Below are 24,659 nucleotides of genomic sequence, written 5' to 3'. Positions count from 1 at the left end.
GTGGGATCGCTGGGGAGCTTGCTGAGGGGCTCATTTGGAGGGGCTACCTTGCACTCGAAAGCTGTTATGGACTGAGTGACTGAGTTATATCCCCATGAAATTCATATGCTGAAACCCTCATTCTCAGTCCCTGAGCATGTGACTATATTTGGAGATAGGGTCGTTTAGAGGAAATTGAGGTTAAATAAGATCATTAGGGTAGCCCAAATTCAATATGCCTGGTGTCTTTATTTTGCATTTTTTTGAGACGGAGTCTTGCTTGTCGCCCAGGCTGCAGTGCAATGGCATAATCTCGGCTCATTGCAACTTCCGTCTCCTGGGTTCAAGCAATTCTCCTGCCTCAGTCTCCCAAGTAGCTCGGCTTACAGGCATCTGCCACCATGCCCAGCTAATTTTTGTATTTTTAGTAGAAATGAGGTTTCACCATGTTGGCCAGGCTGGTCTCGAACTCCTGACCTCAGGCGACACACCTGCCTCGGCCTCCCAAAGTATTGGGATTACAGCGTGAACCACTGTGCCTGGCCTTGGTGTCTTTGTAAGAAGAGGAGAGAGGGACACAGACACACACAGAGGGACAGCCATGTAAAGTCACTGGAAGAAATTGACCATCTACAAGCCGAAGAGAGAGGCCTCAAAAGGAACCAACCCTGCCAACACCTTGATCTTGGATTTCTAGCCCCAGGACCCAGAGAAGAGAAATTTCTGTTATTGAAGCTGATGATCTGTGGTCCTTTGTTATGGAAGCCAGAGCCGATCAAAGATAACTGGCTGCTCATTCCAGGGGAGCCAAATCCCATGAAGACAGAGCCTTATAGTGATTCAGTGACAATGTGGAAAGCTTTAATGAGGCCAGAAAGAACTGCATTCGTTCATTCATTCATTTTTCATGCAGTTCATCTTTAAGTACCGGGCGAAGATTGTTCTCAGCATGGGGAATACAAGGGTGCAAAGCCATGGTCTGTGGCACACGCCATGAGGGTGTCAGTTAGGTGATAGACAGTCCCCAGAACAGTGACAACACTGGGCTCAGTGCTTTGACCAGAGTGTCCCAGAGCAATGAGGGAACACAAGGGAGGGCATTTTGGCAGCTTGGCGTGAGGGTCGCTTTCTGCCAGGGAAGGTCCCAGAACTATCTGTGAGAGAGGGAGGAGCACAGGGGTAGAGGGTCAGAGGCCACTGGAAGAGGGTGTCTTTGGGACATGCAGTCTTTCCTCACAGTGGGGTAGGGAGAGGATGTGTGGGCACAGGCTGGATTCGCGGTTTGGTGTAGGGCTTGTAAGCTTGCACTCTGGTCAGATTGCATGATTCTGGCTCTGACCATAGCTGTGTGACTTCAGGCAAGTTACTTAACTTCTCTGGGCCTCTTGGGTCTTACCTGCAAGGTAGGGACAATCACAGTACCTACTTCATCGGCTCGTTGTATAGATTAAAGGCACAGGTGTATGAAAAGCACTCAGCACAGGGCTAGGTGTGCAGCAAATGCTTGGTTAAGGCTGACCATCAGCTAGGGGCTTGGGTTTCACCTTGAGGGCAATGGGGAGCCACTGAAGGTTTTAGGCAGAAGAATGACCGGGACAGATATGAATTTTCAAAATATCCCTCTTAGTTGGTGGGTTGGAGATCCTAGCTTTCTAATTTAAGGCATTTTATTGGCCTGGCAAGTCAATGAATTAATCATTCTATACCTGTTGGACACTTACCATGTGCTTTTGCTACATTAGGTGACTGCAGAATGGAAAACAGTATACACACACACACACACACACACATATATATATGTAACAATTAGGCGCTGTTCTAAAAAACAGAGTATTTATTTTAAAATTGTGGCAAATACTGTAAAACCTGTAGATACCAGGATGAAATCACTTTTGTGAGACCCAGGCAAAACAGGCCTGGGAAAGCACCAAGGAGAGGGGACTTCTGCCTACGTGTCTGAGATACATGTTTCCAAGGACTTTCTAAAAACCTTTTATGCATCTCCTGCTTTGATGAAGCTAGACATTATCAGACATTCTTTAGGACTGCAGTAAAGCAGAAAAGATGCTCCTGGAAGAACTCTTGCCCAGCACTGGCATCTCCACCAATGAACTGATGACAACTCTGGCTTTGAGCCTCTAGAACCAATGAACTCTGTTTCTCAGTGAATTATGTAAATCTCTCTTTGCTAATAACAGCTCCTCCTTACCCTTCCCTCATCGAATGCACTGGTGACTTGCCATTCCATGCATTCTGGATTGTAATTCCTATTTCTATTTCCAAGTAAATCCAACAAATTTAGAGATAATTTTCTCCAGTGTCTTTTTTTTTTAGGTTGACAATCACATAACATCTACCATCTTAGTCATTTTAAGCGTACGGCTCAGTAATGTTAAGCACATTCACTTGTTGTACAACCAATCTGCAGGCCTTTTTCATCTTGCAAAACTGAAACTCTGAGCCCACTAAACAACTCTCTATTTCCTCCCCCTCCCCGGCTTTTGGCAAACTCTGTTCTACTTTCTGTCTTTGTGAGTTTGAATATTCTAGATGCCTCATACAAATTGAATCATACAGTATTGGTCTTCCCGTGTCTGGCTTTTTCTCACAGCATAATGTTCTCAAGGGTCATCCATGATGTAGCACGTATTAGAATTTTCTTCCTTTTTAAGGTTGAGTGAAATTCCATTGTATGTCTATACACTGTGAAAGGAAAATAAATCTTGGGACCCCAAAATCACTAAACCAAAGGGAAAAGTCAAGCTGGGAACTGCGTCAGGCAAACTTGCCTCCCATCCTATTCCTAAATAAGATAGCTACACAGCTTTTAAAGATTTTAAAAAGCTACAAACCTCCCTCACAATTTGTCCACTAGGAAATTCCTTGTGGGATCCAAGATCTTTACTCTAAAACGGTTGTGTTAAATTTCACCCTCACAATGTAAACGAATAGCTGATCTTCACAGGCACGGGACAAAGGACAAAGCTCAAGTCAGCCCTCTGCTCACCTGAGACAAACGCGTACCTGATGGCTTCTTGTGCCCTACATTTGTTTTATCTTAGTAGAAACGCAGTTTCACCGAGCTAGACGGATGCGTAAGCGACTATTCCTCTAACCCCTCACATGAGAATGGCTGATCACAGACTCAAAAGAATGCAACCATTTGCCTCTTATCAACCCACACCTTTATAAAAACATTTCTTCCTTGTTTCACAGTATTTTTCCTTTCTCTTTAAAATATTGAAGACCTCAAAATCATCTGTAAAGAAAGGCACAGACATGTCTCCCAGGTGTGTGTCCTTAATGTTGGCAAAATAAACTTCTAAATTGATTGAGACCTATCTCAGGTGCTTTTTGGTTTACACAACATTTTGATCATCCACTCATCCATCAGTGGGCACTTGAGTTGCTTCTACCTCTTGGCTATTGTGAATAATGCTGCTATGAACATGGGTGGACAAATTCTCTTTGTGATAACTTGTTTTCACTTCTTTTGGAGATATATACATATATATATGTGTGTGTGTGTGTATATGTATGTGTGTATATATGTGTGTGTGTATATATATGTATATACATGTGTGTGTGTGTGTGTGTATATATATATGTATATATCTCCAGAAGTGGCATTGCTGGACCATATGGTAATTAAAAAAAAAAAAGCAAAAAGCATTTATATTAAAAATATAATGTAACATCACTGAGAAAAAATGGAAAAGATAATAAAAATGCACCTGTAAGCAAATCAACTGAAACAGCATTCGCTATTGTTTTTATGTATTTCCTCCATTCCTTGCACTTAAAGTGTACATTCTTCTCAAAGTTTGTGGGTGTAGAATTTTCTATTACAAGTTTTTCACTAAAAAAAGGTTTCAACATTGGTAGGTAGTTTTTATTAAAAGCATCAGTTAAATGGCTGTCTAATTTCAAATCATTGATAATTGCTAATTTACTTAACTGTTTCCCTATTATTGGGCTGAATGCGTTAACGAGGAGTCACTGCTGTCTGTTTTTATTACTGGATGTTTCAAGACAGTTAATGCCCTGAGTGTGTTTTCCTGAGTAAGACGGTAAATCTTAGGTAAAAGAATGTGAAAGAGGTGATATGTGGATATTTATTTTATTTTGTACTCTCTGATTTTATTTTTGTGACTCTTAATTAGAAAATAAAGATTAAATGAGACAAATTTATAAAATGCCTCACAGTGTTTGGCATGCAGTAGGTGCTCAATATGTGTTTATCTCTAAAATAAAGCCCAAAACATTTTAGAAGCCCAAATAATGCCTGGCATATAGGAGGAGCTCAGACAATGTCAGTGAATTAGTGAGTGAACAGTGGAGAATATTTACTGAAAACATACATGCTTCTTCAGGTGCTAGTCTAAGTGATTGACATGGATCATTTCATTTAATTGCTCACAACACCGTTCCTATCATCCCCATTTCAAAGACGGGAAAACAGATTCAGCAAGGTTCCCTGACTTGTCCAAGGCCATGGGTTATTCAGTGAGGAAATCAGGATTTTCACAGGTCTGTTACTATATAGAATCCATGATTTCAATCCTTTCCCTGTATTGCTGCTAGTGACTGCATAACCGGGAGACTGCTTAGCATATGTAATAGAATGAAATAAAAAACCAGCCCAAATCAATTTCATTATTCATTTAAAGCTCTCAACATTTCCTTTCTGGCCACTGGCACACAGTAACTGTACAGTGAATATTTCTTGGATGAAAACTAACATGTGATATAAACCAGTTATAGGATTAATGTCAGGCAGGCTACTACTTCCATACCCTGTCCCACAGCAGACATCTTACATCAATCACCCCATCTCACAGAAGACGCAGAAGACATCCTTAATGAATTGCAGCACCATTTCTTCCTGAACCAAGAGGCCTCAATTTATTTTTCTGCACGGTAGTCCTGGATCATTGTTCCCACTGGGGAGTGGCACTGCCACCTAAGATGGAGCAGGAGGTCACTGATGTCCCAGCATTTTCTCATACCTTTTATTTGAGTTTTATAATTCTCAAGTTTGCAAGTGTAATGATGAGTGTCTCACCGATTTTTCTTTTCTTTCTTTATTTCCATCTAGGTATATTTTCTTTGGGGGCATGCAAAGGATATTATCCAGTCTTTCAAAACACTGGAAAGGTAAACATTGTGGGTAATTGCTTTATATGTTGAATTTGGCATTCATTTAGAATTATCAAAACTCGTCACTGCCATCTCGCTTTGATTATAAAAACAGACCAACTCTCCACTCAGTCCTGAAAGCTAAGCCCCCACTGACGGCAGAGAGAAGAGGATTTCTGCTTTTGGCTTCTCCATGGGACAGGTCCAGAAGTAGCATGAAGTGGGCTTGAATTTTGAATCTGAGTCTGTATCTTAGACACTTTTCCCTTATGACCCTCAGTTTCCTCCTCTATGAAATGGAGATGAAGGGAAGAAAATGTAATTTCTTTTTTTAACCCTCATAAATTCTCAGTTGAGATGCTGTCCTGAAAACAAAGGTCAGATTAACAAGAGAAAAACTAACAGTTTATTGACACTTGCCGTGTGCCGATAATGTGGGAGGGACCTCAGTTCTAACAAATTTCTGTTAAGGCAGTGGTTTGGGGGCCTTGCTTAGATAGTATTTTAACGAAGAGCCATAAATCTTATAAGGACAAGACCAAGCCAAGTTTGCTCCCAGATTCTCCTATCTCTGCGGACCTCATTTCTGAGCTGGTAAGAGCCCAGAGCTGTCCCCAGTAAGAACAAAACTCACATCTCTGTCTGTATGCAGGAAAGGAAGGGGAGGTAGCAAGATCTTTTGTTTTTGCGAATCGCCATCCTGCCATAAGGCAGGCACAGGGAGAGGCAATGTCCCCTGCGTTTTTAACCTTCTGCCGCTTGACAATCTTCAGTATCGTGGAGAAGAATCTATTGGTTTCTTTCAGAGAAAATAACGTAGCCTGCCTCAAGGACTGAATGAAGGAATTGATGTAAAGCACTATGTAACAGGCACTCAGCAAGTGTAGGATCTGTTACTAGGTCCACCCACCACCCTCCCAGCGGATTGTGAGGATGCAAGGAAAGAATGGACAGGGTCATGGAGTGAATCTCCTAACTGCAAGGTGTTGTTACCATGTAAGAAAGCACCATGCGCACACACACAGATGAAGGAAACATACACTGAGATTAGAAATGACTGATGAGAGACTTCCCTTTACAGTAGTCTGGGATTGTCAAATCCAGTGATGAGAAAGGCAGCCTGGCATGGGAAAATGACATCTGCCCTTGGTTTGTGGACCATTTCCAGATCAAGCCAACAGGAGGCTGCCAGCTTGCAGGGAGCTTGTGTGGCAGAATAGCTTACAGCCATGCGTGGCAACAGTGCTACCTCCTTGAGTTCCATGGGCCTGGGACTGGATAGTGCCATTTGCACCAGGAAAAAGGAGAGAAGAAAGGGGAGCTGTGTGCATTATGAGTAAAAGAAAAGCCAGCCAGTATGAGGCAAACAGCATTGTCTGCATTTGTCAAAGGCTCTATGGAATGCTTCCCAGATGCTTTGGGGAAGGCTGGCCATGATCTACAGCAACTGGGCAAGCGCAAGGGGCAAACAGATTGGCAAACACCTGACTCAGAAACCCTGGGATTCTGTTTCCTTCTCCAGTTGTGCTTGGACATTATGCCAAAGGAAGCCAGGATTCAAATGAGGCAAGGTTTTGCCTGCAGTTTCCCGTGAGAGTCCCAGAGAGATCAGCTGAGGTTAAAACTGAGAGAAGAGGCAGGGTCAAGGTTGAGGACGCCATTGCACCATTTTTCCTGTGGGCCGATCATGATTGAGGGGTTTCTTTGTTTGTCTCCTTTTAGTAAATTTTCATCCCTCTAGCTCTGCTTCCAAGACCCAGCTTCTTTGATGTCCTATAGGCATTGAGTTGAGTACTGGCACGTGCAAGACTAAGGCTGAATGCCAAGAGTCTGTGGTTTTGGAAGGTTCCATGGATCTGCCCCTCCCAGCCAGGCAGGGGGCCCATCCAGAGTCTGAGCTGCTAGGTGAAACCAGAATCATGGCTGAGAAGGAGCCATGTATTTGTGTGCACACGTCTGTCTCAGCCCATGGGGCTTGAGGCTCTCCTAGGGCTGCTTGAGGCTCTCCCAGGGCTGCTTGAGGCTCTCCCAGGGCTGCTTGAGAAATGAGTCCTTGTGTTTTTCAGGTTTGGGGTGATCCACTCAGTGTTCACCAACCTGCTTCTGTGGGCCAACGGCGTCCTCAATGAGTCCAAGCACCAACTCAATGAGCACAAGGCACGGCTCATCACTCTGGGCTTTGGGAACATAACAACAGGTGAGTGGTGAGAGAGGTGATGAGTGGCGCTTCTGCCATGTTGGAATATCTTGGAAACCTGCAGAGTCCACAGTGTTCAGAGATGGAGTGCAGGTTCCAAAGAACTGCAGGGCCACCCAACTCAGCATCAGCCAGACAGCCCCCTGTTGTTGAAAATCTTCCAAAATCTGAATCTCTCATACGTAATGTGTAATTAAAGGTTTCTTCCATGATTCAGGGACTTGTGAGACCGACAGTGATCATTCTGATGGCCATTCCTCATGGTCCGGTTTGCTGCAGAAATAACTGTCTTTGTTTTCAGCTAGAGAAGATTGATGGTTGCTTCTGCTTGTGTTTTTAATTAAACCTCTATTACCAGTTCTTTCTAGTGAAAGTATGGCTTTTAAAAATTCATAGAAGTCTAATGGTAGGTTGTGGTTAATAGGCTGTAGTTCATTTAAAGTTTTAATTTAGCTGTACTTGGCTTATAATTCTAGCTTATGTCTGTTCCACCTTGTTCCTATTTGAGAGCCTGTTGGGTTAATCTTTATATATATATATATATATATATATATATATATATATATATTAAATTATACTGTAAGTTCTAGGGTACATGTGCACAATGTGCAGGTTCGTTACATATGTATACATGTACCATGTTGGAGTGCTGCACCCATTAACTCGTCATTTGCATTAGGTATGTCTCCTAATGCTATCCCTCCCCCCCAATCTTTATATTTTCTTCTAAAATCCTTTAGCATTTACAATATATCACTCCTATATTAGAACATTCAGGCTGAGGGGAATGTGGGGCAGGGAACTGGGTGTCTCAGGTTTGTTCCCATCATGTGCGAGCTGTGTGACCTTTGGAAGGACATTTAATCTCTCCGAGCCTCCCTTTTCTCATTTGTAAAGTGAGGGTATCCAAATCATGCACTTGCAAAGATCCCTTCTGGCTTTAATGTGCACTGAGTCTGTGCCAGCTGTGTACACCCAGCCTGTCCTGGAGAACCACTTTGAACCTGTTTCATCATCAGTGGGGTGGAGACAACGAAATCACCACCCCCAACCAGCAGCTACTCTTGGTATTTGGGCCTCCTCCTTGGTATCAATATCAGTAGCAGCAATGGCAACAATAACAAAAGTAAACTTTTATTAAGCATTTGCTGAGTGCCTGCCACTGTTCTTGGAAATGTACACATGTCATTTAATTTGTGCCCCCACACTCTCTGGTAGGCTATATATATATGTGTTTTTTTGTTTTGTTTTGTTTTGAGACAGAGTCTCACTCTGTCACCTAAGCTGGAGTACAGTGGCACGACCTTGGCTCACTGCAACCTCTGCCTCCCAGGTTCAAGCGATTCTCCTGCCTCAGTTTCCTGAGTAGCTGGGACTACAGGTGCGTGCCACCACACCCGGCTAATTTTTGTATTTTTAGTAGAGACAGGGTTTCGCTATGTTGGCCAGGCTGGTCTCGAATTCCTGACCTTGTGATCCACCTGCCTTGGCCTCTCAAAATGTTGGGATCACAGGCGTGAGTCACCACGCCTGGCCTCAGGTAGACAATATTAACCTCATTATATGGATGAAGCCATCAAGCCACGGAGAAGTCAGCTTAGGGTAACACAGTGAACACGTGATCGAGTCATGATTTGAATCTTAGCAATCTGGCTTCAAGGCCCTCTGTGAAAGATGAGGTTGGATTCATTTTCTAAAAAAGAACTCTGTCAGCTCTAACATTCTGTTACTCTGTACTTTTCCTTCTGATTTCTTCCCTTGTCTTCTGCATAATGCCGTATTGAATTGTAAGCGCTAGGGAAGCCCTGTACGGATTGAAGATTATTACCGGGGGCAGTGGCTCACACCTGTAATCTAAGCCCTTTGTAATCCCAAGGCAGGATCATCCCTTCAGCCTAGGAATTTGAGACCAGCCTGGGCAACAAAGGGAGACCCCATCTCTGGAAAAAAAAAAAAAAAAAAGCCAGGCATGGTGGCATGGGCTTGTGGTCCCAGCTATAGCTACATGGGAGGCTGATGCAGGAGGATCACTTCAGCCCAGGAAGTCAAGGCTGCAGTGAGCTGTGTTTGTGCCACTGCACTCCAGCCTGGGCAACAGAGGGAGACTCTATATCAAAAAAAAAAAAAAAAGAAAGAAAGAAAAAGAAAATTACATAGTGTTCTGTGAATGTAAAACTAATGCTACGATATAGCTTTTCTCAGATTTTATAAGTAATATATACATATCACAAACTAAAACAATGACACAGTGTGAAGGAAAAAAAAATCCACAACACTTACCCAGAAATGCAGTAAATGCTGTGAACGTTTGGTTATTTTTTTGTAGTATGTCACATACTTATAGTTGATTTTATACTATATGTTTGATCTTTTTTTATTGCAACCTACAATAAGAGACAGATTTTACACTGTAACCCAAACACGCACATACCTATGTGTGTATGGGTGATGAAATAATACTTACTTTTACTATGTCAGAGACGCTCCCAAATTTTATGGTAGTTGATTCCACTCCATTCTATGCTATTCTAGTCCACTGAAAATTATTTCTGCTACAAAAAAGTTGGTTGCTACCTGATTTTACAGCCTGGTACTGGGTTGTGACTTGCATTAAAAAAATAGACATACAGTTTGTTCTTACTTTTTTCCATTTTCCTTGAAACGGGATTACTTTCTTAATATTCGAACGCATCTTGGCCGGGTGTGGTGGCTCATGCCTTTAATCTCAGCACTTTGGGAGGCTGAGGTGGGTGGATGGCATGAGCTCAGGAGTTCCAGACCAACCTGGCCAACATGGCAGAACCCTGTCTCTACAAAAAATATAAAAATTAGACAGGCATGGTGGCACTGGCCTGTGGTCTCAGCTACCCAGCAGGCTGAGGTGGGAGGATGCTTGAGCACAGAAGGCTGAGGTTGCAGTGAGCCAAGATTGTGCCACAGCATTCCAGCCTGAGCAACAGGAGACTCCGTCTCAAAACAAACAAACAACCCCCCCCCAAAATACCAAAAAACCATAAAGCACATTTTAATTACAATGTACAGTGGTTGTCTACTATCTCATTGTTGGGATATACTAAAATTTACTTAAAAATTTCTAAATTGTTGGACATTGAGCTGTTTCTCTCTCTCTCTCTCTCTCTCTCTCTCTCACACACACACACACACACACACACACACACACACACATACACATACATAATTTTACCTGACCTTTTTTTTAAAAAATTATTTTTTGAGACTGAGTCTCGCTCTGTTACCTAGGCTGGAGTGCAGTGGCGCAATCTCAGCTCACTGCAACCTCTGCCTCCCAAGTTCAAGCGATTCTCCTGCCTCAGCCTCCCGAGTAGCTGGTATTAGAGGCTTGCCACCACGCCTGGCTAATTTTTGTATTTTTAGTAGAGATGAGGTTTTGCCATGTTGGCCAGGCTGGTCTTGAACTCCTGACCTCAAGTGATCCTCCTGCCTTGGCCTCCCAAAGTGCTGAGACTACAGGGCTGAGTGACCGCGCCTGGCCTTACCTGACTCTTCGATTATATTTTTTTATTCATCCCTTTGAGTAGAAGGGTAGAGTGGGAAGAATGGAATTATGGGTCAGAGACTGCATTGCCTTTAGGGCTTTGGTGACCGGTTTCATCATTTACTTGCAGCATCTGCCCTCCTGTGATGACAGGGCCCTCCATACCGCAGTCAGCTTCTCTTCCAGAAGGTGGTGCTCCTTTGCTTTCCCCGCACTGGTGCTGGAGAGTGCCTGTCTCCTGCATGCTTGCTAGCACTGGAGTCTTAAGAGGCATATCTTTTGCTAACTAAAAGGGGCAATTTCTCCAGAAAGTATTTTTAAAAATTAATTTTTAAAAATCACACGTGTAAATCATCTTCACAGAGAAAATCTAGAAAATACAGGGAAGCAAAATCTAGAAGACATTAAAAATCATCTGTCATTTTTCCACCCAGAGATAACCATTGTTAAGATTTTAGTTTGTGTCCTTCCAGATTTTTCCCATCTGTGTGTCTGTCTATCCATCTATCTATCATCTACATATCTATTTTTTACAACAATAGAGTCATCTTCTCTATCCTCTTTGGCAACCCACAAAATAAATGCGATTTAGGTAATGCATAAGCTTTGGGGATACTCAGGGCTATCAACTTAGCCATGACATTAAACGTGGTAATAAGCCATGACATGATACAGCTTGTAATCCAGTGGGAAGATCCAAGCCTGAATCCACGGTGGAAACGGTTTTCTGTGCTTGTCTGCTTCCCCCTGCACATGCTAATCGCCCTCCTGTGTGATCTACCTGTCTCTCCTAGTTTTAGATGACCACACACCGCAGTGTAACTGCACACCCCCAACTCTCTGCACTGCCATCTCCCACGGGATCTACTACCTCTACCCCTTCAACATAGAGTATCAGATCCTGGCCTCCACAATGCTCTACGTCCTGTGGAAGAACATCGGGCGCAAAGTTGACAGCCATCAGCACCAGAAGATGCAGTTCAAGTCTGATGGGGTCACGGTGGGCGCAGTCCTGGGCCTGACCGCACTGGCTGCCACCATTGCCGTGGTGGTGGTGTACCTGATTCATATCGGGCGCTCCAAGACCAAGAGCGAGTCGGCGCTCATCATGTTCTACCTGTATGCCATCACCCTGCTGATGCTTATGGGGGCTGCGGGGCTGGCTGGAATCCGGATTCACAGGATAGAGGAGAAATCACTGGACGAGTCCAAAAATCCGGCCCGCAAACTGGACTCAGACCTCTTGGTGGGCACCGCCTCGGGCTCCTGGCTTATCTCCTGGGGCTCAATCTTGGCCATCCTCTGTGCCAAGGACCACCCCCGGTACACCTGGTACAACCTGCCCTACTCCATCCTGGTGATGGTGGAGAAGTACATCCAGAACCTCTTCATCATCGAATCCATTCACCGAGAGCCTGAAAAACTCTCTGAGGACATCCGAACCCTTCGGGTGGTCACAGTCTGCAATGGCAAGCCCCTTGCTTCTTCCTGCCTCAAGAGTGGAGGTGTGGCCGGAGATGTGGCTCCCCGGGGAAGGGACCTGCCACCAGCAGCCAAAGGAAATGTGTGCATGAGAGAAGACTGTGGAAAGGAGGAGGAGAAGCAGGAGGAGAGCAGCTGGGGAGGGAGCCCAAGCCCAGTCCGCCTTCCCCGTTTCTTACAGGGCAACGCCAAGAGAAAAGTCCTGAGGAATATTGCAGCCTTCTTGTTCCTCTGCAATATTTCGGTAATCTGCACCAACTTAATCTTAGTCTTTTAATTTTACTTTAAACTTTCATTTTAGGTTCAAGGGGTACACATCAGGTTTGTTACATGGGGTAAATTGCGTGTCACTGAGGTTTGGTGAGCAAATGATCCCGTCACCCAGGTAATGAGCATAGTACCCGATAGGTAGTTTTTCAGCCTGCACCCCACTTCTGACCTCTCCCCTCTACTAGTGCCTAGTAGTGTCTATTGTTCATATCTTTGTGTTCATGAGTACCCAATGTTTAGCTCCCACTTGTAAGAGAGGAAATGTGGTATTTGGTTTTCTGTTCCTGGGTTAATTCACTTAGGATAAGGACTCCAGTTCCATCCAGGTTGCTGCTAATAATGTGATTTCATTCTTTTTTAAGGCTGCATAATATTCCATGGTGTATAGCTACCACATTTTCTATTTATTTATTTATTGAGACAGGTTCACGGCCTATTACCCAGGCTGGAGTACAGTGGCATGATCACAGCTCACTGCAGCCTCAACCTCCTGTGCTCAAGCAATCCTCCCATCTCAGCCTCCTGAGTAGCTAGGACCACAGGCATGTGCCACCACACCTGGTAAATTAAAAAAAACTTTTTTTCTGTTTTTTGAGACAGAGTTTCACTCTTGTTGCCCAGGCTATGGTGCAATGGCGTGATCTTGGCTCATTGCAACCTCTGCCTCCCGAGTTGAAGTGATTCTCCTGCCTCAGCCTCCAGAGTAGCTGGGATTACAGGCACCAGCCACCACACCTGGCTAGTTTTTGAAACTATTTTTAGTAGAGATGGGGTTTCACCATGTTGGCCAGGCTGGTTTCGAACTCTTGACCCCAAGTGATCTGCTTACTTTGGCCTCCCAAAGTGCTGGAATTATAGGTGTGAGCCACCACGCCTGGCCAAAACTTTTTTTTTTTTTTTTTGTAGAGATAGATTCTCACTGTGCTGCCCAGGCTTCTCTTGAACTCCTGGGCTCAAACAATCCTCCTGCCTCAGCCTCCCAAAGTACTGGGATTACAGATGTGAACCACCGTACCCTGCCATAATACATTTTCTTTATCCAGTCCATTACTAATGGACATCTAGGTTTCTCTTGCCTTATTAAAATAAGGAATGGAGGCAGCTTGTAATAAAAATACTGTAAGTACAAAATTAAAATATAAGCCTGGAAAGTAGACCTATATTCTACGAATCTACCTACTGAAGACTGGCTGCATGCTAGGGGCTGGGCTGGATACTAAAGATTAAAGTGGAAAGATTCAGTCTCTTTTCTCTAAAAGGTCTCAGTATAACGGGGGAGGGAGACAATGAGAAAATCTAATACAGTGAGCAGGACAAGTGCTGAGAGGGGCTTGTGCAAGGTGTACTAGGAGCAGGGATCCAGAAGGACTTCAGTGAGTAGTGGGTGCTTGAGGTGAGGCCCAGTGTCAATCAGGAATGCTTTTGGTTGCAAGTGATAGGCAATTTTATTCAGTGTCTTCAGTCTTAACAATGTTTAATTGTCTCATGAGAATTCCAGAGGTTGGCTGCTTGGGGTTGGCCTGGCAGCTGAACCACGTCATCAGGCATCCAGGCGCTGTTCATTTTGTCACTTGGGTGGTGTGGTGCTTGTTGCCACATGGTCATGAGATGGCTGTAGCTGCACCAGGCATCACATCTAGGTTCAAGACAGAAAGCAGCAGGGAAGGGCTGTGTCTCTCACGTGGGCACCCCTTGCTGCAAGGGAGGCTGGAGAAATGAATGGTTTGCTTTCCAGCTTCTCTGATGGAAGGCAGCAAGGGAGAGGAAGGTGTACAGTCACTCACCCAATCTTGCCTGCATCAGCAAGGAATGGCTGGAAGTTCACCAGGTGATCAAGGCAGGGAAAAGCATTTCAGGCAGAGGCACACAATATGTGAAGAGACAGAAGCAAAGACACCATGGCACGTTCTGGGAGCACCAAGTAGTTTGGCATAAATTCCACGTGTGTCAAGCAGAGCCGCAGAATGGGAAATAGGAGAGAGGGCCCAGCTAGGTGGACTCTGGCTTGAGCAGGGCGTCCTAGGCCTGGCTGGAGTCTGGTCTTTATGCTGAGGGTAAGGGAGAATTCTCTCAGATTTGTGTTTTGGAATGATCCTCCCAGCAGCTGTGTGTAGCAAGGATGGAGACAGATAGGGCAGAAAGACTGGGAAAGAAAGCCCTGCAACAGCCCAGGCAGGAAGGGGAGGAGCTTGAACCAGCGCAGTGACAGAGGGATGGAGAGAAGAAAAAGAAATAAGAAGCATTGTGTGCTGTTGGGATTTTTTTTAAAGACACATAAAGGAAGGATGGTAGGGGTTGGTGAGAAGGAGGGCGAAGCAGCCTTTGCCACCGCTTGAGTCTCTGCAGTGATGGTGACTGGTGGCTGGAGGGGAATGCCCCAGTCCACAGAGGTGCCTGCCCATCACTCCGGGTGAAGTCAGCTCTCTGCTACCAGCCTCCATTATCAAGCCTGCTCTCTGTTGCCCCAGAAGCTCAGAAGCTTTTGAGCTTCCTCCCCTGAATTTCAGGTGGTGCATGCAAGGCCTGCAATTTTTGATATAGCCCTAAGAATGCAAAGTTGGGAAGGTCCCTTCTGAAGTCAGAATGGATGTGTGTCTGCCAAGCAAACCTGATCCACCCTAGCCTTGGATCACCCGGGTTCCTTCAGCTCGCTAGGCAGTGAGGAGGGGCTTTGAAGGGGGAAGGTCAAGAAGAGTTTGGCTGCAGGCAGACTCTCTTCTCCATTTAACAGACATTTGCCAGGCAGCTGCTGTATGCCAGGGACTATGTCAGGGGCACAGCAGTGAACCAAGAATTTAAAGAGTTAACAAGAGAGATAGATTAACTAGTCGGCTGCAGCTTTTTGAGGTGCATATTCCAAAATGCAAATTCTTGTAAAGTCAGAGCTAGTTCTAGAATCCTCCTCAAGCATATGCTTTTTGTACATATCCTGTGATTAATATTAATATACGTTTATTTTGAGATGGAGTCTTGCTCTGTTGCCCAGGCCATAGTGCAATGGCATGATCTTGGCTCACTGCAGCCTCCGCCTCCTGGGTTCAAGTGATTCTCCTGCCTCAGCCTCCCAAGGAGGTGGAACTACAGGGATGCACTGACCATGCCAGCTAAGTTTTGTATTTTTAGTAGAGACAGGGTTTCACTAGGTTGGTCAAGGTGGTCTTGAACTCCTGACCTCAGGTGATCTGCCTGCCTAGGCCTCCCAAAATGATGGGATTACAGGTGTGAGCCATCGCTTCTGGCCTGATATATCTTTTTAAAACTGAGTTCTGAAAAGTTATTTTTCCCTGGTTGCCTTTTTCATTGACCACTGGGTGAAATACTTGGCTTGCATTTTTGGACCTACTTGAAGAAAGATAGCACTGTCTGAAATACCAGAATCAAGTGGCAACTGATGGTCTGTCAGGACCGGAAGTCCAGACCCAGGGCCCAGTCCAAGGAAAAGGGTGGGCTTCGTTTCTTCCTCCCTGTGCTTGGCCCATGATGCCCCCAGGCACTGGTTGGGTTCTGGGGGATTGAAGCAGAGGATGGAAATCATCACAGGGTGGTGTCTTAGGATGCCCATGCTGGCTCATTGGGTGGCATTTTGAAACCTTGTGGTTGACCCCAGGTGGTGCCAAAGGCATCTGGCAGAGGGCAAGAGCTGTCTTCTCCAGCATCAGGAGCCAGTCCAGAGGCCCCAGCTGCAGGTGCTGATGTGCATGTCCAGGTGGAGTGGGCTCCACTCCAGAGACGGAGATGGAAATGTTAGCTGAATTTCCAGGAGCCGTGGCACTGGAGACAACAGAGGGTGGGTGTGGTGACAGGGAAGGGCAGGGTGCTGTGGGAGACGGGTCAGGGAAGGCCTCTTCTAAGGAAGGGTATGGATGGGGCTGGGGTGAGAGACTATCAGGGCAGAGCTACAGGTGTGGGGAAGGGACGGATGCAAGGCAAGGCAGGGCTCACTGGACGTGACCTGGGAGCATGGAGCAGAGGGCAGAGGGGAGACCACACAGGGCCTGTGAGCCAAGACTCGATCCTAAATGCAACAGAAAACCATGGAGGGGTCTACGCTGAGAGTGATGGGATCTGACTCATGCTTATTTTATTATATTTTTAATTGTGGTAAAAACCATACCACATAAACTTTCCCATTGCACCCACTTTCAAGTGTATAGTTGAGTAAAGTACGTTCACATTGTTGTGCAAACATCACCAATGCCCTTTTCCAGGTTATTCTCATCTGGCAAAACTGAAACTCTGCCCCATTATATATGAACTCCTCATTCACCCCAGCCCTTGACAACCACTGTTCTTTCAGTCTCTAGGAATTTGACTCCTAGACGCCTCATATAAGTGGATTCGTGGAGTATTAGTCCTTTTGTGACTACTCATCATAGCACCCTCCAGAGTCTCCAGGTTGCGACTCGTGAAGGGTGACAGATGCCAAGCATGACCCCTGCCTTCACACTTGAGTTCCCGGGGAGATGGTGATCCTGTGTTGGAGACGGGGACACTGGAGGAGGGGCAACCTGGGGAGCGGTGGGTGGAGGTCAGTGTGGAAGGAAGGACCAGAGTTAAGTAATGGACATGTTCTGTTTCAGGTGCCTCTGCAGCATCCAAATGGATGAACCCAATAGGCAGATATTTTGGTTTTCTGTTGCCATGCAATGAACTACCCCAAATGTGTGACAAAAGCAACATGCATGATTGTTTTTGTCTCATGGCATTTATTGTGACTCATGGCAGGGCTTGGATGGGCAGTTCTGTTCCTCACAGTATCAAGTGAAGTTGGTGAAGCCTTGGCAGGAAGCTCCGTGGTCTGGTGTCTTGGGTGGGAGTGGCTGGGAGGCTGGGCTCAGTGGGACTCTTGACTGGGGTATCCACAGTTGGGTCTCCAGCATGATGTCTCAGGGTTGTCGGACTCTGTACCTGGTGGCTCAAGGTCCCAGAGCTGACCCTCCAAAAGATTGAACTGGAAGCTGCTTGTCTCCTAAGCCCTGGGCTTGGAAACTGCATGGTGTCACTTCTGCCATATTTTATTAGTCATGTAGTGACACAGTCTATCTAGATTCAAGGAAAGAGGTCATAGGCCGCCTCTCAATAGGATAAGTAACAAGAATTTACAGACAGCTGAACAGCAGACATAAAGATGTGGATTTCAGAAAAGAGGTCCCTTCCTGCCTTCCTTTCTTCTCCTTTCTCCCCCCTGTCTCCCTCTCCCTTCCTCTCTCCCTTCCTTCAAAAGGTGTCCCTTGAGTACCTACAGAGGTCTAGGGACTGCTATGAATGGTGAGGGTACAGCAATGACCAAGATCTCCGGTATTCCTCTTATGGGGCTTACAAACCAGGCAACAGCAGGCAAAACCATCAACTGAGCAAGAAAACACACCTTATAGTGTACCCGTATTAAGCAGAGAAGTGGAAAAGGAGGGTGTGGGAAATAGCTCTTGGGTGGCCACTGTAGATCAGATGGACCAGCTTAGCGGGAAGTCCTCGCTGAAGAGTGACGTGACACAGGGAGGGGCTGGCCACACATGTTCAGGGCAGAGGGAACAAGGACTGGTATAAAACCCCCGGTGGGAGTGAGCGGGTCTGGTTTGAGAAACAGGAAGAAGGGCTATGTGCTAGGTGGATGGGGTGAGTGAGGAGAAGCATGGGCAGTGGTTAGAAATCAGCTAACAGAGCGCTTTATCACCCCATGCAGGAGTGTAGCTTTTATTTTTATTTTTATTATACTTTAAGTTCTAGAGTACATGTGCATAACGTGCAGGTTTGTTACATATGTATACTTGTGCCATGTTGGTGTGCTGCACCCATCAACTCGTCAGCACCCATCAACTCGTCATTAACATCAGGTATAACTCCCAATGCCATCCCTCTCCCCTCCCCCCTCCCCATGATAGGCCCCAGTGTGTGATGTTCCCCTTTTGGGAAGACTTTGGGGGTTTAATCAAGGTAGGGACAGGATCTGATTTCCATACAATGTAAATCTGGTGGCCGAGTGGAGCCCTAGTGCGAGCTGGGCGACCAGGCAGGGGGCCACCGCCATGGTCCAGGTGAGAGAGTCCGACTGGACAGGTGGAGAGAGAGAGCCACAGGCAGGCTGAAGATACTGCTTTGGAGGTGCACAGTGGAGATGCACTGATGGACTGGATGGGAGGGGATGTGGTTATGAGAGTAGGAGGGAAACAAGGATGACACCTGGAACCTCGATGGACCACCTGGGAGGACGATGTAGCTGATCAGATGGAGAAATGGGGAAGGTAGGTTGAGTCTGAGATGTGTTTTAGACACTCAAGTTGCCACTGGAAACTATGAGCTTGGGGTTCCTGGGAGTGGTCCAGGCTGGAGTTTTAGACTGGGAAGTCATAGGCCTATAACTGGTATTTACAATAAGGGACTGGGAGAGAGCCCCAGGGCTCATGTGTATAGAGAATAGAAAGGGACCCAGGAATGAGCCCTGGACACTGGCCAACATTTAGAGGCAGAGCAAAGGAGAAACAGCAAAGGAGACTGGGAGGGACCAGACGAACAGGTAGTAGAGATCCTAAGAGTCACAGCAGCCAGTAAGCAAAGTAGAAGAGAGGGTTCTTGGTTCCAGGGCCCCCGTGGTGGATACCAAATGCACAGATGCTCAAGTCCTATATAAAATGGGGTAGTATTTGCATGTAACCTACCCGTCCTCCCGTATACTTTAAGACATCTCTAGATTACTTAGGATACGTAATACAATTTAAATGCTATGTAAATAGTTGTTATACTGTATTGTTTAGAGAATAAGGACAAGAAGAAAGTTTGTACATATTCAGTGCAGACACAACCAACCATATTATTTTTTAATTTATTTATCTTTATTTTTTGAGACAGAGCCTCACTGTTGCCCAGGCTGGAGTGCAGCATCACGATCCTGGCTTACTGCAAGCTTTGCCTCCTGGGTTCAAGGGATTCTCCTGCTTCAGCCTCCCGAGTAGCTAGGATTACAGGCACGTGCCACCACGCCCAGCTAATTTTTTGTATTTTTAGTAGGGATGGGGTTTCACCATGTTGGCCAGGCTCGTCTTGAACTCCTGACCTCAGGTGATCCACCTGCCTCGGCCTCCCAAAGTTCTGGGATTATAGGTGTGAGCCACTGCGCCCAGCCTACTTTTTGAATATTTTTGATCTGTGGTTGGTTGAATCCACAGACACAGGTCCCTGGATACAGAGGTCGGCTGTAAAACCAGGGAGTTTTCTGTATGGTGATACTAATGAAGGCTATGTGTCTCAGTTACCTATTGCTGTGGAAGAGAGCACCCCAATACTCAGCAACTTAAAAGAATGTACATTTATGATTTCATAGTTTCTCTGACATATGAATCCAACTAGTTGTAGCTGAGTGTCTCTGCACAGGGCCATTCCCAGGCTGAAACTTTTGGCTGAGACTGCATTCATTTCAAGGCTTGACTTTGTGAGAGGTGGCAGAGGATTTGTTTCCAAATCTACTCGTGTGACTGTTGGCAGGATTCGGCTGTGGCTTGTTGGACTGAGGGTCTGAGTTCCCTGCTGGCTGTTGACGGGAGTGCTCCCTGGGCTCCTTGCCATATAGGGTGCTTCGCAGCGTGGCAGCTCTGCCAACTGTCTTACAGGAGAACACCAGCAAGAGGGATAGCAGGTCCTTTTGCAACTTAATTTCAGAAGTGACTTCCCGGGCCTTTTGCCATATTTTGTGAGTTGGAAGTGAGTTGTTAGGTGCATCCCACACTCAAGGGGTGGGGACTCCACACGGGGGTGGCTGCAGGGGCTGGGGAGCATTGAGGGTCATCCTAGAGGCTGCCTGCCACAGCCAGGGGGTGGAGGAAGCTGAAGAAGTGTGCAGCCCGAAGCGGGAGTGAGGAGCCTGACAACTCAAGGGGTGGCAGAAGGAGAAAGAACTGGGACAGAGAAGAGACTGAGAAGCAGGGAACAGTGTGTAGGTTCCGTGAGCAACACAAACGAAAGTCACTGCTTTCAGTTTTGCAAACTTAGTTCTCATCTAAGCCCTCTCAGACACGTGTTAGAATTCCCATCTTACAAATGAGGAAACCGAGGCTGGGCGAGGGCTGTAGGGATGGAGAGAGTTAGATGGGTTCAAAAAGCGCTCATTTGGGATGGATTGCAGGGAAGGGCGGGTGAGGAAGTGAGCAGGATCATGGCAGACATAGATTTGGTGGTTTCTGTGGAGATGGGAAATGCCACGAGGTCCCCTTATTGTTCTGTCAGGGGCGACTCAGTCTCCATGTATCCAGGTCAGCTCCCACGAAGCCTGGGACTTGAGCGGGGCCTCTGTGGTGGCTTGCAAGCTGCTCCCCACCACAGGCCATTTTCTCTTCTCTTGCAGCTTTGGATACCTCCTGCCTTTGGCTGTCGACCCGAGTATGACAATGGATTGGAGGAGATTGTCTTTGGCTTTGAACCCTGGATAATTGTGGTCAACCTGGCCATGCCTTTTTCTATTTTCTACCGAATGCACGCAGCTGCCTCCCTCTTTGAGGTCTATTGTAACATATAGTCTGGGTCCACAAGAGACAGAGGAGTGAGCTAACAAGAGTTCATTGGAGCCACCTGGGAGTAGCCAGGTTGGACAAATATTGCCTGACAAATATGAGAAGGGCCACCTTTTGTCTGCAAAGATTGTGCTTCCTGTGGGCTGGAACTGCTCATCACCCCTGATGAATGTAAACAAGTTAGATCAAAATCCATGAGGTGGCTGGAATCTATCCAATATAAAAAGATATTTCTTACCTGAAATGTTGGCACACTTTTGTGATCATTTTCAAGTATTTTTAAAAAGAAATTTCACTGTTCTCTCTTTCACTGTAAACATGTACATGTTTATCATAAAAAATTTGGATATTTCAGGAAAGTAGAGTGAAAAAGTCACCTATGATGCCATTGTTCAATTAACAATTACTTTTAATATCTTGGTGTATTTCTTCCGACCATGTTGCTGAGATTCTTTTCGTTGTCATTATTATGCCTTTGAATGTGATGTAACATATTTGATTTTGTATTCAGTTATTTTCCCACTTAACAATATGGCATAAACCTGGCCCCCATATTGTTATAAGTTCTTTATAAATATCATTTTAATGCTGTATGATAGTCTAACAAGTGAATGTACCTTAATTAACGTAGTTTCCTATGATTGGTTTTACAGTGTTTATAACTTTTTGCTTTTATAAGTAACTCTGCAAAAATCAACCCTATTTGTGAAGCATTTCCTATACTTAGAATTGCTTAAGATATGGAATTACAATTAGGATGTCTAGTCCAAAGATTAAGATTATAAATATTTCAAAGGTGCCTAAGGAATATTGACATCTGGGAGGCCTTTGTATAGTTTTTCCATAGTTATTTTAAAAAAATAATAAAAATAATTTTCTTACTGTAAGTATTAATGTGAATATCTTTTCATCTGAGTGTATTTTGTTTTTTCAGACGGTGCAGGCAATAGGACAATAATAGATGCAAAGATTTTTTTTATATGACTAAGTACACTTATTTTAGAAAAAACTAAAAAATATGCATATGCACTAAAAAAACAAAGGAAAACATCATCTATACATGTCCCATCTAGAGAATCGGTTCTCCACCTGGGGACCTTGTTCCTTGAGGGGACATTTAGCAATATCTTAAGATATTTTTTAATATTTATTTTTTTATTAAAATTTACATAAATCTAAATTCTACATAATATTTGTACATATACTTATAGGGTACATGTGATATTTTGATATAAACATATAATAACTAATAATCAAATCAGAGTGGTTGAGATATTCATGTATCTTTTTTTGTGTCAGGAACATTCTAATTTCACTGTTAGTTACTCTGAAATATACAATAAATTATTCTTAACTATAGTCGCGCTTTTGTGTTACCAAACACATTTTTGATTGTTACATTACTGCGCCCAGGGATACTGCTAACACCCTACAACTCACAGGACAGTCCCACCGTGAACAGGCATCAGGCTGATTGTCAATGGTGCTGAGGTAATCTAGAGGTAACTGCTGTTAAATTTTGTTATCTAGGTAGCTATTAGTACACACACACAGGCTGGGCGTGGTGGCTCACGCCTGTAATCCCAACACTTTGGGAGGCTGACGCGGAAGGATCGCTTGAGGCCAAGAGTTTAACACCAGCCAGGCAGGGAACACAAATATAGTGAGACCCTGTCTGTACAAAAAACAAAAACAAAACAAAAAAACCCAGGTGCGGTGGGGTATGCCTGTAGTCCCAGCTACTCATGAGCCTGAGTGTAGAGGATCACTTGAGCCCAAGAGTTTGAGACTGGGTAGTGAGCCAAGATCGTGCCACTGCATTCTAGCTTGGGTGACACAGCAAGACCCTGTCGCTAAAAAATAAATAAATAAATAAATAAATAATATATATATTTATTTTAAACTTTTTATTTTTTTTTTTTTTTAATTTTTATTTATTTATTTATTTATTTTGAGACGGAGTCTCGCTCTGCCGCCCAGGCTGGAGTGCAGTAGCCGGATCTCAGCTCACTGCAAGCCCCGCCTCCTAGGTTTACGCCATTCTCCTGCCTCAGCCTCCCGAGTAGCTGGGACTACAGGCGCCCGCCAAATCGCCCGGCTAGTTTTTTGTATTTTTTAGTAGAGACGGGGTTTCACCTAAACTTTTTATTTTTTGAGATGGACTTTCACTCTTGTCGCCCAGGCTGGAGTGCAATGGCACAATCTTGGCTCACCGCAACCTCCACCTCCTGGGTTCAAGTGATTCTCCTGCGTCAGCCTCTGGAGTAACTGGGATTACAGATGCCTGCCACCATGCCCAGCTAATTTTTGTATTTTTAGTGCAGACAGGATTTCAGCATGTTGGCCAGGCTGGCCTCGAACTCCTAAGCTCAGGTGATCCACCCACCTTAGCCTCCCAAAGTGCTGGGATTACAGACGTGAGTCACCGCACCCGGCCGATAATTTTTTTTTTCAAAAGTACACATACACTCACACCCACATGAAGGGGGTGGTTTTTATATATATACACTGCATTTGTATGTAACTTGCTTTTTTCCTCTTGATATACCAGCATGCTTCTTCCCTATTTTGAGTCCCAGGCATCCACATTCTGACTTTAGTGTGCCTGAGACTCATCTGGGGAACTTGTTAGGATTCCTGCCCTCCAAGCTGAAAGTGCAGATTCAATCTGGAGGGGGGCCCGGAAATCTGCACTTTCATCAGCATCTCAGAGGGTGCCAACTCCCTTTGATAGGCATCTCCTTGGGAGTCCATGGACTCCTGAGCAAGTTTCCTTGACATTGTGCAGTGTGATTGTGCAGTATCCACGTGCAGTATGATTTTGGGTGGCTTTAAAGTACATTCCATGGAAGGATGTACCATTCCTTAGTTTTTCAAACCGTGATGTTGGACAGTTAGAGACATTTAGGTGGTTCGTTTTTGTTGGTACTACTGTAAACAATGCTATGGTGATCATCTTTGTAACTGAGTCTTTGAGGTCAGTGACAAGCTGTGCTCTGGAATGATTTATGCTGACTCAGCAGTGACTGAGCAGGAATGCCAGTTTCCCCATTTTGGTTGGCATTACCTTTATCCCCATTCTAAGCACATTAGAACAGCCCTGAGGCCTCAGCTGTGGGTTCTGGGTTCTGCCAAGGAGACAAAGGAGCCATCATAATGTTGGGAATGATGGATCCAGGCTGTGGGGATGCTATTGTGGACACAGGGCAGCATCAGAGCTTGGAAAAGCCTGCATGGCTGGCCGGCCTCAGCGTTTCCAAGAAAGGACTTAAAGATGGATGGAGCATCTCTTATCCCCAACAGGCAGCCTCAGTGGTGGCTATTTCTTCCCTATTTTGGGTCCCAGGCATCGACGCTCTGGCTTTAGTGTGCCTGAGACTCACCTGGGGAACTTGTTAGGATTCCAGCCCTTCAAGCTGGAAGTGCAGATTCAGTCTGGAGGAGGGCCCAGAAATCTGCACTCAGGAAGGTGCTTTTTACCTCCAAGTAATTAAGCATCCTGACTCAACCAGGGTAGGTGGCAAGGAAAATTTACTATCTTAATGCCAAGGCAATTTGCCAAAGAGGAACCAGA

General features: G+C 45.2%; 1 protein-coding gene across 1 annotated transcript in view; it reads left to right on the top strand.

The window, feature by feature from the left end:
* Positions 1–21,167, top strand: part of OTOP1 (otopetrin 1) — a 36,326-nt gene extending 15,159 nt beyond the window's left edge. Inside the window, exons 3-6 of the mRNA XM_023206701.2 lie at positions 5,078–5,136; positions 7,185–7,315; positions 11,627–12,558; positions 20,920–21,167. Of these exons, the coding sequence (XP_023062469.1) occupies positions 5,078–5,136; positions 7,185–7,315; positions 11,627–12,558; positions 20,920–21,090 (1,293 nt within the window). The 3' untranslated portion in view covers positions 21,091–21,167. The remainder of the gene's footprint in view (positions 1–5,077; positions 5,137–7,184; positions 7,316–11,626; positions 12,559–20,919) is intronic.
* Positions 21,168–24,659: the final 3,492 nt, after the last annotated feature.

This window comes from Piliocolobus tephrosceles, chromosome 3 (assembly GCF_002776525.5).
Source record: "Piliocolobus tephrosceles isolate RC106 chromosome 3, ASM277652v3, whole genome shotgun sequence".
NCBI lineage: Eukaryota > Metazoa > Chordata > Mammalia > Primates > Cercopithecidae > Piliocolobus > Piliocolobus tephrosceles.
This window is presented reverse-complemented; position numbering and strand designations above follow the sequence as displayed.